Here is a 12,989-nt window from a genome sequence, read left to right as displayed (position 1 = left end):
GGAAACGCGCCGCGCGCAAGGCTCGAACTACCTCCACTTCCACTGCAGCACCTACCCTCATGTGTCCCTCATGTGGGCGAGCTTCAGGGCCTGGATTGGCCTCACCAGTCACCTCCGTACCCACAGTCACAAACCCTCCACCTGTCAGAAGTCATGGTCGTCTTCGACTCCAAAGGACCAACAACAACAGTTTTAATACAGCCTTTGGCAAGTTGCTGCACATGAGGTTGCTAACTAACATAAGATTCCATGGTATTACATGGATAGAAGATTGGCTGATTGGCAGGAGACAAAGAGGGGGAATAAAGAGGGTGTTTTCTGTTTGGCTGGCTAGTGGTGTTCGGCTGACTAGTGTTCCACAGTGGTCAGTGTTGGTACTGCTTATTTTCAAGTTCTATGTTGGTGATTTGGCTGATGGAATTGATGGCTTTGTGGCAGTTTTGCAGGTGATTCTGAAGATAAGTGGAAGAGCAGATAGAATGAGCAGGGAGTCTGCAGAAAGTGTTAGACAGATTGGGAGAATGGGCAAAGAAGTCCTATATGGAATACAGTATAGTGAAGTGCATGGTTATGCACTTTGGTAAAAGGATAAAGGCACAGACTATTTTCTAAACGAAGAGTAAGTTCAAAAATCAGAGGTGCAAAGGGACTTGGAAATCCTTGTGCAGGATTCCTTAAAGGTCAACTTAGATCATCAGTCATTGCAAAGGAAGGCAAATTCAATGTGTAATGCTCATGCAATTGTCTGGTGTATGTCTAGGGGAAAATCTGTCCACTCGCCAAACCGCGCCTCCCGTATACATGGATGCTGTGAAATGCACACTAGTGCAAACTCGCACATGCAATATCAAACCGCACACCATGTACGTTTACAGAATATACATTATAAATCTTATTAGAATTAAGTGATTAATAGCGATACAATATATATGAAAGAAAAGAAAGGAAAGAAAAGGCAGCAGAACCTATCAGGGTTCATTTTTCATTTTTAGAATCTTTTTATTGGTACATAATTTTCTACAGCTATAAAATGATACAAAACTTCAACAAGTTAATATATATACAATTAATAAAACTGAAGAAAATAAAAGCTGATCATAATATATAAAAATGAAAAAAATTATATGTAAGGAAAAGGGAAAAAACAAACATTAGGAATCAACCCCTGGAGCAACATGTCTTACCATTTAAAAAAATATGTATATATAAAAATAGTCATCAACCACCAATTCATATTTATATAGAATAAGATTGGAAGGAAACCATACAAAATAAGTCATATTAAATTACAGTATTTGGCAAAAGAGCCCCAGCTTCTCTTAAAATCGAATCCAGGATCAAAAGTTCTACTTCTGATTTTTTTTCAAACTGAGACATAACATTACTTGAGAAAACCATCCAACTAATGTAGGGACAGAGGTATCTTTCCATTTTAATAATATAGCCCAATAATGTGACAAATTCTGAAATTCGTAACAAGTGTTCTGGAAAACACCAAAATGGTCTGGTAGAAGCACCATCTTTCAGTTCAAATATTAGGTTTAAAGGAACATGATCAGAGATAACAATTGCATCATACTCACATTTCTGAACATTAAATAAAAATCGAAGGTCGACTATAAAATAGTCGATTCTTGAACATTTATTATGAACATGTGAGAAAAAAAGAGTATTCTCTATCACTAGGATGCATGTGCCTCCAAATTTCAATTAACCCATAATCAATTAAAAAGGAATTAATAAGTGATGCAGAATGATTAGGGAGTTGATGTTTGGATGATGACTTATCCATTAAAGGATTTAAACAAGTATTAAAATCACCACCCATTAATAACATATATTCATTTAAATCAGGTAATAGAAGAAAGACAGCTTTAAAACATGAGGGATCATCAACATTTGGTCCATAAATATTAACCAAAACCATTTGCCTATTATAAATTATTCCTTTAACAATCAAAAATCTACCATTAATATTGACTATAATATCCTCCTGATTAAAAGGGATATTGGAATCAATAAAAGTAGAAACACCTCTAATTTTACTCTGAGGTTGCATGAAACTGAGGATGCTACCAAGATTTAAAAAATCGATTTTTATCACATAACCTGATATGCGTCTCTTGAGCAAAGATTATATCAGGTTGGAATTGGTCAATTAGTGCTCAATCGTTGGAGCTCAACCATCGAAGTCTTCAGTCCACTATTCGATCTTCTCCAACCTTCATGACCCTTGCACCTGGGACCATCCTCGGTGATCGACCAGAGCGCCTCCAGCACCGTCCACCTTCCTCGCAATCTCCTCTCTGACTCACCAAAAATCCGCAAAACCACAGCTCACAGACCCACAAGAAAGAATAACATCTATCCTAATTGGTTAACAAATGAATACAATTCTCATTATCAGTAATCATAACCCAAACAAGCTGCAAAAGAAAGCACTCTCTCACCAGTTACCATAATAAAGAAGCATCCCTACTTTTATTTAACAAAGAAGCCATTTTGATTAACATATGCAGTAACATAAGAAACCCTTTACAAATGTTTGCATTCATTTTGAAGAGGAATAGAATATAAGAGCAAGGATGTAATGTTAAGGCTTTATAAGGTATTGGTCAGACTGCACTTGGAGTATTGTGAGCAGTTTTAGGCCCTTTACCTAAGAAAAGATGTGCTGGCATCAGAGAAGATCCAGAGGAGGTTCACGAGAATGATTCCGGGGATGAAAGGTTTAACACGAGTGTTTAATGACTCTGGGCCTGTGCTCTCTGGAGTTTAGAGGCATGGGGGTGGGGCTCTCATAGAAACCTATTGAATATTGAAAGGCCTATGTGGAGAGGATGTTTCCTACAGTGGGAGAGTCTAGTTCCAGGGGCACAGCCTCAGAATCGAGGGGCATCCATTTAGAACAGAGATGAGGAGGAATTTCTTTTGCCAGGTCGTATTGAATCTATGGAATTCATTGGCATAAATGTCTATGGGGGGGCCAATTTGTTGAGTATATTTAAAGTGGAGGTTGAGAGGTTCTTCATTAGTTTCTGCGTCAAAGGAAATGGGGAGGAAGCAGGAGAATGGGGTTGAGAGAGATAATAAATCAGCCATGATGGAATAGCAGAGCAGATGTAATGGGCTGAATGGCTTAATTTTGCTTTGATGTCTAATGGTCTAAGATGGGAATTATGAGTGGTTGTCCACTAGTTGACTGATGGGCTGTCTATTTCCATACTGCATGACTCTAAGTTGAGCTCTAACTCAGTTACATAGGAGCAGGAAGATGGTAGAATCTAAACCCATGTTTCCCTGTTGTGCAGTGGTAAACCTGTTTCATCCTTCCACGCAATAGCCACCATCAAATATGGTTTCCTAAACTTGGATATATTTTTAGAATTATATCTATGTTTATTTGCAAAATGTAGCAAGTCCAAAAGAAATTTTAAGAGTCAACATGATTTAATTTATTAAAATAGTGCTTTCATTTTCTGGGAAGTTTTGGATGTTTTAATTTCTGCTTCATTGCATCTTGTCAGGTTCAAGATGCACCACATAGATAATTGCATTTGTAGGGCTGCCCCAAGTCATTCTTTAGTAATTTGCTTCTGATTTATTTCGACTGTATCAACTTCTGGTGTGGAAGATTTCTCCCAGCAGAAACCAACAAAAGTGAACTTTAGTGGAAAAAGTGGAAAAAATATTTTTGTCAATGAAATAAGCAGTAAATATTTTGTTTGCATTTTATCTCAAGTAGTCATTTGGATTAATGAAACAATCTATAGTTGTCCCAGATTAGTGAATTTGAAGGCAAGGTTCCTTTTAACGAGTGAACTACTGTACTAGCAAATAATATTGAGGAAGACAATAGGCTGAAATTTCACCTGCAAACAGCTGGCTGATGTTCAAAGACCATGCTCAAATGAAGAAATATAGTTAAATCACACTCATTGTCATGCTAGCATTCGTTGGAAAGGTGTCATTGATAAAAGTAGTAATGTAATAGAATATCACATTATATTTTTTTAAAAAAAGATTCTCCTAATACTTTAGAGGATAAAAAAACTAATAAAGTTCATCGTAGTGTTTTTTGTATTCCTGTCAAAAATTCAATTTCATTTAATTAGATATACAGTAAAATTGTGCTTCTTTATGACTGTTGTACAACAGTGGTAGAATATTGCATGACACCTATCAGATGCTTTGTTGATGTATTTACTAATCACTCTTCCTTGATGTTTTTAATCTGCCTAAGGTGCAGTAATCTGAAATGTATTTATGATCAACTGAGATCTAGAAAAGTAAGAAAGATGGTGGAGCTTCTGGAGTGGATGGAGAGCAGCTACTTCCCAGTATTTAAAACAATGTTTAGCGATGTTGTTGCAGGTATGATGACGTCAAATTCACTAGATAACCAAGACTCTCCTTTAAATTCTTCAATTCATTTGGTGAACTATGATTTACTCTTTTATTTTAAATGTTCTGCATTCATTATTATTTCAAACTGGCTTCACTTATCTGGGTTACATTAATGAAGGCAAGGAATTTCTATATGTCTATTTGCAGAACAATTTCAGTAAGCTAAAAAGAGAATGATGGAAATACTCAGCAGATTGGGGAAAGAAATAAAGTCAGTGTTTCAGATTAATGACCATTTGTGAAGGAAGTACAACTATTGTTTAAGTTTAAAATAGTCATTACCTTCAAGTATTAACTCTTATTTTTGCTTCTCTCTCTACGATTACTGTTGTGTGTTTCAAGCTTTTTGTACGATTTGTAATATTTTGTTGTTTTTTTCCTTTCACCTTAGCATCATTTAATGGGCAGAGATTTTGTTTAAGAGAGCCAGGTTCTGGTCAAAATTGTAAACATAGCTAGGAGTAGGAAGCTGTGTTGATTATGCATGCCGTTATGTAGGTATGCATTGCTCTTTCACTTTCTTGCCTCTGAATATTCCTCTATAGACCATGACTGTGGGATTTGCAAATGATTTTGTTCCTTCAATATCCCTCAATCTTTCCTTTCTGCATACCTATCTGAATTTTTTTTTTAAAATTTGTACCTAACTTAAGCACTTACTCTGGCAACTTGTTCCATATACCCACCTCATGAACAATTTGCCCCTGAGTCCCTTTTAAGTCTTTCCTCTCTTGCCTTAAACCTATACCCTTTAGTATTTGATTTCTTTTCTCCTGGGGAAAGAATGTGTGCATTCTGTCCCTCATGATTTTATATGCCTCAGTAAGACATCCCTCAGTCAGTCTCCTTCACTACAAGGAATGAAGTCTTAGTCTGTTCAACTTCTCTCTATAACTCAGGCTCTTGAATCTTGACCACATTTCTGTAAAATCTTTGCACTCTTTCCTATCATAGGGTAACCAAAATTGCACACGTCAGGTGTTGATTCACCTATAACTTATGTGGACTAAGTAAGTGGAGGAAATATTTAGCTTTGTGCATACAATGGCAATTAGAAAATTGTTGGAAGGGTTTGTTCCTTGCAGGTCGTGAGTTCAATTGCTAAAGATTTTGAGTACTGGATGTTAATACAAATTATAAAATTGCTATATTTTCTTTGCAATAAATTCATGTTTCCTTGAAAATATTTTTCACGGGTAATTTGGGTTGCCTTATTTTACTGTCTACCTCCAGCTCTGACAGAAGCAAGGGATATTAACGTGCATTTGAAGCCACTCCAGCGCCATTTTGAGGATATTGAAAATGCAGAACTCACTGAGCTGAAGCCCCTGCTTAGCTGCTTCATGCATGTAGTGTGCCTGATCTGGACCAGATCTAAGTACTACAGCACTCCAGCACGTATCATAGTCCTTCTGCAGGAGACCTGCAACCTCCTTATTCAGCAGGTATGGGAGCTGGCAGTGCAGAGGAACCTCATCAATGTGTAACTGCAGGAAATCTCCAATAATCTTTAATCATACTATTTGGGAAATCCTGATGGTTCAGCATCTGACTCACTGGATATAGTTTGCCTGGTTCAGGGCTGCTCACTGGATTCAAGTAGCAACACTCTCCCTTTTCCTTCAGTAGAGTTAGGTTCCCAGTTCCCATTCTTTCTTTCCGCTCACTGAGATCCTCATTCCCACTTTCTCTTTCTGCTCACTGGGATCCCAGTTCCTTTTCTCTCTTTACACTCACTGGGAACCTGCATTTCCCCAACACATTTAGGCCTGGCTTGAGTTCCCTCTTTCCACTGTACAAGACCTCAGTTGCCGTGGTTCAATTCAACTCAATTGGAAAATATATTATGTTGCGAACACTGCAAAATCAAATGCCTCAACCCAAGCTACCAATATTCACCACTGTCCTAAATTTATTATTAGACTGTGTTACATATATAAAGTGAGTGAATTTAAAGATGAGTCCAGAAGAAACTGATGTAGGTATCAGGAGGGGGAAAAAAAAGACAGCTGGAGGAATTCAAATGTTCAGTCAGTATCTGTGGACATTATGGGTTGAGACCCTGTATCAGAACTGAGTGTAGAGTGGAGGCTGGAGCTGACAAGTGACAGGTAGATGTAGATGATGGAGTCAGGTGGGGGAGGGAGGAGTGGAGTTGAGGACAAAGGCTGGGAGGTGATGGGTGGAGACAAGCAAGAGCTGCAGATGATGCAATCTGCTGAGAAAGGAAGGTGATATGTGAAAGCACGTAAGTGAGGGTTGCTGTGCATATGGGGACAGTGGGGAGAATGGATGGGGGACCAGGTGGGTTAAATGTGTGGGTCTCAGGCAGATGGAACCAGATGGGGAGGGGAGTAACTGACAAACAGGGAGCTGGGCTCCAGTAATTCTATGATTGTTGAGATTGTCTGGAAAATTAGCCAGTCCCAAACCATTACAGTTTCAAATATAATGTATCATTGGAGTTTAATTGTTCTGTTTTCATTGACATCTGGTGACATCTTGTTCGATTTGAGTGTATTTGTAATAACTTGGGGTAATTGAATGTAGCTGATAACACATCATCCTATTTTGTGAGAGATTTCCTTTCATTTATTTCCTGACTTTGATTTAGACCTATAACTTATCCAACCACATAGACACTAAGGATGAGAAATCTCACCAAAGGTTCTACTTCCTCATTGGGCTAAAGAAATTTTATTCATCCATCAACCCTTATGGATTTTTATTGATGCAGTAGAGAAAGCACATATCTGGATGCATAGCAGCTTGATAAGACAATTACTTTGCCCATGACCACAAGAAACTGCAGAGACTGGAGTATAGAGTTCAGCACATCATGGAAAAAAGCTGCCTCTCTATGGATTCTGTCTTACCTATTTTGCTGCCTCAGTAAAGCAGCCAGCGTATTCAAAGTCCCCCATCCACCCCTGACATTCTCTCTTCTCACCTCTCCCATCAGGCAGAAGACGCAAATATCTGAAAGCATATACTCTAGGCTCAGGGACAGCTTCAATCTTTCTGTTGTAAGACTATTGAATGGTTCCCTAGTACAATGAGCTGGACTCTTGACCTCACAATCCACCTCATTATGAGCTTGTGCCTTATTGTCTACCTGCACTGCATTTTCCCTGTAGTTGTTACCCTTTATTCTGCATTTTGTTATTTTACCTTGTTGTCTCAGTGCACTATGTGATAACTTGAGCTGTATGAACAATATACAAGACAAGCCTTTCACCGTATCTGTGATGAAATATTCCAATTCCAATTAGTAAACCCATAGAACATCACAGTGGCATCGCTGGTAAAGCTGCTGCCTCATAGCCTTGGTGGCCCAGGTTTGGCCTTAACTTTTGGTGCTGTCTGTGTGGAGTTTGCACATTTTCCCCCAAGACCCAAGGTTTCTTCCCACAGTCCAAGATTTGGTAGATTAGTTGACTACTTGCGATTGTCCACAGATGCGTTATGGAATTTGGGGGTGCTGATGAACATATCTTGGGATGACGGTTTTTGATGCCACAGGGCCTGTTGCAGTGTGTATGACTCCATGACAAAATTCTTTATGAATCTTTAACTGTTACTCTGCTCTTCCATGTTATTATGTTGCTTTTAAAGTCAGGCCAGCATTCAAACTTCCCCAGGAATCAGAGTTCCATGTAGCATTCTGTCTGTGCTACAATAGCAGCCCAACATCATTTGGTTGCTGTACTTTCTTAAGCTTTTTTTCCCTTTTTGTTGTTTTAAGAAGATGGTCCAGCCTTCATTGGACTATGCTGGAACTAGTATTGAGCTTTGTAGAGACTGAGCTGTGCACATGCTGGAAACACCCCCATGTTCCACTCTGTAACATTTTCATTGTGGGAGCAATGTGCCTGAGAGCTCCTTCTGCTTCATCATTGGGTTGTTCTGTCATTGCATGTTGCAGGCGCATGTTTATGTCAACCCAGAGGACATCCTGAAAGGTGAAGTGGATGAGAGTTTGAGCAAGGTGCGGGAAACCATTGACATGCTATGCTTTTTCAAGCACATTTTTGATGAAAAGCGTGGAATTCTGCCAAGTTATTATAAGGAAGGTGAGAATGTGAAAGAGTGGGACTTTAACTCTCTGCTGATCTTTGCCCGAATGAACTGCTACCTCAAGAGACTTGAACAAATCGAGGTAAGGATGATCACTTTTGGTGATGCCATCTTCTACACTTAGAATTAAAATTAATCTTACATCCTTTAGTTCTCTTTTCAGAAACCACCTTTGTGAATGTATAAGGGATATCCAGCTTTGTGTTGTGCTTTTATACCAATTTGCCTTTGTTCTAGTTCACAATGTTAGGCAGTTAATGCAGAAAACCATTATCACTGTTTTCCTCATTCATCTTATAAATTAACTGAGGACTTCTATTTTTCTTGTAAGCTTAACAATTAGTGGTTATAGCTGTGCTGTGTGGAAACTGAAGAGACAGTGATGCTCCAAGCATGTGTCTCAATATTTTCATGGTATCAAGAAATGAATGATAAGGATACAGTAATGTTTAATATAGTCAGCAATGAGAAATAATGAAAAACCTGAAAAATAACCAAGTTTAGGAAGCTGAATGAAATGGTTCCTATTTATTTGAAATCTTGAATATCTGGATTTTTTTCATGACATTTGAAAGTAATCTGAAAAATTAATTTATTTTTGAGTAATTGTTTTTGAAACTCATAAATGTTACTGCAATATTAACAACAGGAGAGCTACTATTTTCCTTTGTGCGATAGGCCATTTGTGATTGAGCTCATTTTTTTCTGTTGAAGTATTTGCATCATATTATGAACAGATATAACTACAATTATTAGTACACTTCAGCTACTACTGAAACACAGGGTTGTACTGAACCTTGTGTCTTTAGATGTACTTATAATTATGAAAGATATCACTAAGTATGTGCCTCTGCTGCAAACAGGAATTATCAATGTCTCCTGAAAAGTTTAGTCAAAATGACTTTGACTGCTCCTAATCTTCTGTGAAGAAGAGGATTTTCAATAACTTTCGTCTCCTTTGAGGCTTATTCATTCTTACTGATGGCTTTTAGTTCTGTGCATAATCCATTTCTTCTTTTTTCTCAGTATATTTGAAGAATGAAGTGATGTCTTATTTCAATTTTTTTCCTCCAAGGTTATGTAGTTGCGATGTTATCTTCATTACTTGGGGCAATATTCTCACTGTAGCCATAAGAAAGAGAAGGGATGTTGATCACGATGATAGAAACTTTTAAGGGGAAGCGTATTCCTCAAAAGCACATGCCCTTGAGTAGGTGTGATTTAAAAAATAGATTTTAGAAAGATACTCCAACTCAGCCAACTATGTTTATAATGGATTTGTGTTACTAGCTGGTTACCAATCTATTTTCTGGAAGAGAGTTGGCTATTTATATTATAATAAGGCTCTGCATTAGTTACCATTTTAAATCTTGACATTGGCTGAGTGGGTTTTCTGGGCTTGGGGAAAGGCATCAGCTAAAAAGAAATGAGACTGCCGATCCTGAGGGTAAATGCTATTTCATTTACTTGTTGCTTCTAATCCATTTTGTTCCCTATTCCCTATTTATGGACTAACTTCTAATCCAATCTCCCTGCCTGCCTCCCTCCCTCACAAACCCTGGGTTTCTGATCTCTTAAACTTCTGCAGAGGCCAATATCCAAGGTTTCAATATCAGTAGTCTCTCCATTGAGTCTACATATCTCATCCTGACTCTTCTGCTGCCTAGTCTGAGACGTGAAATGAGAAAAATATTCTTTTACACATGGAATTGTTATCATTAGGGAAGCATCTTGTAGTAAGGAGATGCAATTGTAAGATTCAAGAGCTAATTGGAGAAATACTTCAACAAATACATGGATTTAGGGAAAGTCTAAGAGTAGTCTTTCAAATCTCTTCCAATGATTTGCATAGACATGAAGAGTGAATGGACTACTCTATGCCTTGCCAATTTAGGATTTTATGAATGTCCTTAGGCAATCAAAGAACGTTGAGCCTGTGGCCATCCATCTATTAGTTCACAAGTAATTGGATATGTCTAGGTATTATTGTTCTCAGGTGGTTGACAGGACTTAAAGTGATACTGAAATACAGATGGATCTTGATCATCTGGGTAAAGAGGGCTGAGGATTAACAAGTGGAGGTTAATTTAGATAAGTGCAAGGTGTTGCATTTTGGGAAGTTAAACCAGAATCAGACAGTGACAGTGAATGGGTAGGGTCCTGCAGAGCGTTATAGAACAGAGGGTCCTTGGAGTTCAAGTACATAGTTCCCTAAAGGTGTATCACAGTTAGCCAGAGTGCTGAAGACACTTTTCGGTATGCTGGGCTTCATCAGATAGGACACTGAGGGTGTATAGAAACTGATTATGTTGAGTCTTATAAGATATTTGTAAGGCCACACTTGCATTGTGTTCATTTTTGGTCACCTTGCTATAGGAAAAGTTCTGTTAAGCTTGAAAGAATGCAAAACAGATTTATGAGGATGTTGGCTAGACTGAAAGAACTGGGTTATAGGGAGAGGGTATGAAGCTAGGACTTTATTCTTTGGATTGTAGGAAACCAGAGGTGGCGGATGATCTTAAAGAGATGCATACAATCATGAGCATGGCAAGGGTAAATGCATATAGTCTTACCTTTGGCAAGCACGAACTACAGGTCATAGGTGCCCAAGAAGAGCAATCTGGTTATCAGCCAGTAGCACTCATATCTACTGTGACAAAATGCATGGACAAGTTGGTCATGGTTGGGATTAACTCCTTCCTGAGCAAGGGTTTGAACCTGGATTTATTGCAGTTTAGCTACTGCAACAGCAGGTCTACAGCAGATACAATTTAATTGGCTCTCCACTCAACTTTGCAGCACTTAGACAACAGCAAAACGTACTTCAGGCTTCTGTTCATTGATTACAGGCCAGCATTCAACATCATCATCCTCTCATTACTTATCTACAAGCTTCAAAACATGGGTGTCTGCAGGTAGATCCTCAGCTTCCTTATTGGGAGACCATAGTTAGTGCATATCAGTAACAAAGCCTCCTCCTATCTGACAGTCAATGCAGCCACAACTCAATATATAAGCTTAGCCCACTTATCTACTCTTGTTACACTCTTGACTGTATGCCTAGACACAACTCCAATGTATCTGTAAATCTGAAGATGATGACACTCTTTACAGAATCTCTGATGTTGATGCGGAGGTGTAGAGGACTGAGACAGATTGGCTGGTTGAGTGGTGTCGCAGCAACAACCTTGGATGGAAAGTCAGCAAGACCAAGGAGTTGATAGGGGACTTCAGGAAGGGGAAGTTGGGAGAACACATAGTAGCCCTCATTGACGGTGGAAAGAGTGAGCACTTTAAGTTCCTGGACGTCAACATTTCAGAGAATTTAGCTTAGGCCCAATACATTGATGCAAACATGGAAGCACACTAGCGACTCTGCTTCATTAGGATTTTAAAAAAAATTGTTATGTCAGCAAAGACTCCAGCAAATTTCTCTAGATGTTTGATGGAGAGCATTCTGACTGGTTGCAACACAGCCTATTGTGGAGGCTCCAATGCACAAATTGCAATGGGCTGCAGAGCATTGTAGACTCAGTCAGCTCTGGTATGGGTACAATGTTTCCCACCATTTGTGCATCAGCAAGAGGCAGTACCTCATGATAGTGGCATCAATCATTAAGGACCTTCACCGTCTGGGACCTGCTGTCTTCTCATTATTAATAATGGAGCCTGAAACCCATACTCAACATTTTAGGAACATTATCTTCCCCTTCATGATCAGAAATCTGAATGGTCTATAAACCCATGAATATTACTACATTATTCATCATTTGCACATTTATTAATTTTTGTAATTAATGGCAACTTTTAAGTCTTGCACTGTAGCTGCAAAGCAACAAATTTCATGGCATATGTCAGTGATAATAACCCTGATTCTGTGGTTCAAGGTGTGAGGGGAAAGATGTAATAGGGAACTGAGGTGCAAGTTCTTCTGATAGGGGTCAGTGTGTCCTTTATATGGATGAAGGTTCCAAAGGAGTTGGTTGATCGAGATATGACAATTTGTAAAAGAAATTTGGACACTTATGGATAGAAAGGTTTAGAGGAATATGAGTGAAACGTGAGCAAATGGGATGACCTCAGCGGGCATCTTGGTTGGCATGGATGCATTGGGCTGAAGAGTTAGCTTCTGTGTTATAGAAATCTAGACCATTAAGATGACTCAGTGATTTGTTCTAGTCAATGTCTTCTCAAGAAATAAAAATTCATATGTCTGAATAATCTATGATCTCTTTGGTCATCTGTGCAGTTGACCAGAAATGTGTTTGGATTTCCTGGTTCTAAATGTGTGACATAACACTTATTCACTCAGGGGATATCCTCCACTCAAGTAGTCTGTGAGCCAGGACCCTAAATTTGGGCCACTGATACCATCTGGGGGAATAATTCTTATAGTGATTTTTGGCAAGGTATACACCCCTAGTGCTAGAAAATATGTAATAGCATTGTAGCAGTGGTAGCTTTCCATCACAACAATGGAGAGCTCTCCATATTCTGGATATCAT

General features: G+C 38.7%; 1 protein-coding gene across 2 annotated transcripts in view; it reads left to right on the top strand.

Moving 5' to 3' along the window:
* Positions 1–12,989, top strand: part of dnah9 (dynein, axonemal, heavy chain 9) — a 527,557-nt gene that overhangs the window by 13,804 nt on the left and 500,764 nt on the right. For both annotated transcript variants that reach the window (XM_059948782.1, XM_059948781.1), the window contains exons 4-6: positions 4,244–4,374; positions 5,641–5,852; positions 8,333–8,566. In XM_059948782.1, the coding sequence (XP_059804765.1) occupies positions 4,244–4,374; positions 5,641–5,852; positions 8,333–8,566 (577 nt within the window). The remainder of the gene's footprint in view (positions 1–4,243; positions 4,375–5,640; positions 5,853–8,332; positions 8,567–12,989) is intronic.

This window comes from Hypanus sabinus, chromosome 23, assembly GCF_030144855.1.
Source record: "Hypanus sabinus isolate sHypSab1 chromosome 23, sHypSab1.hap1, whole genome shotgun sequence".
NCBI lineage: Eukaryota > Metazoa > Chordata > Chondrichthyes > Myliobatiformes > Dasyatidae > Hypanus > Hypanus sabinus.
This window is presented reverse-complemented; position numbering and strand designations above follow the sequence as displayed.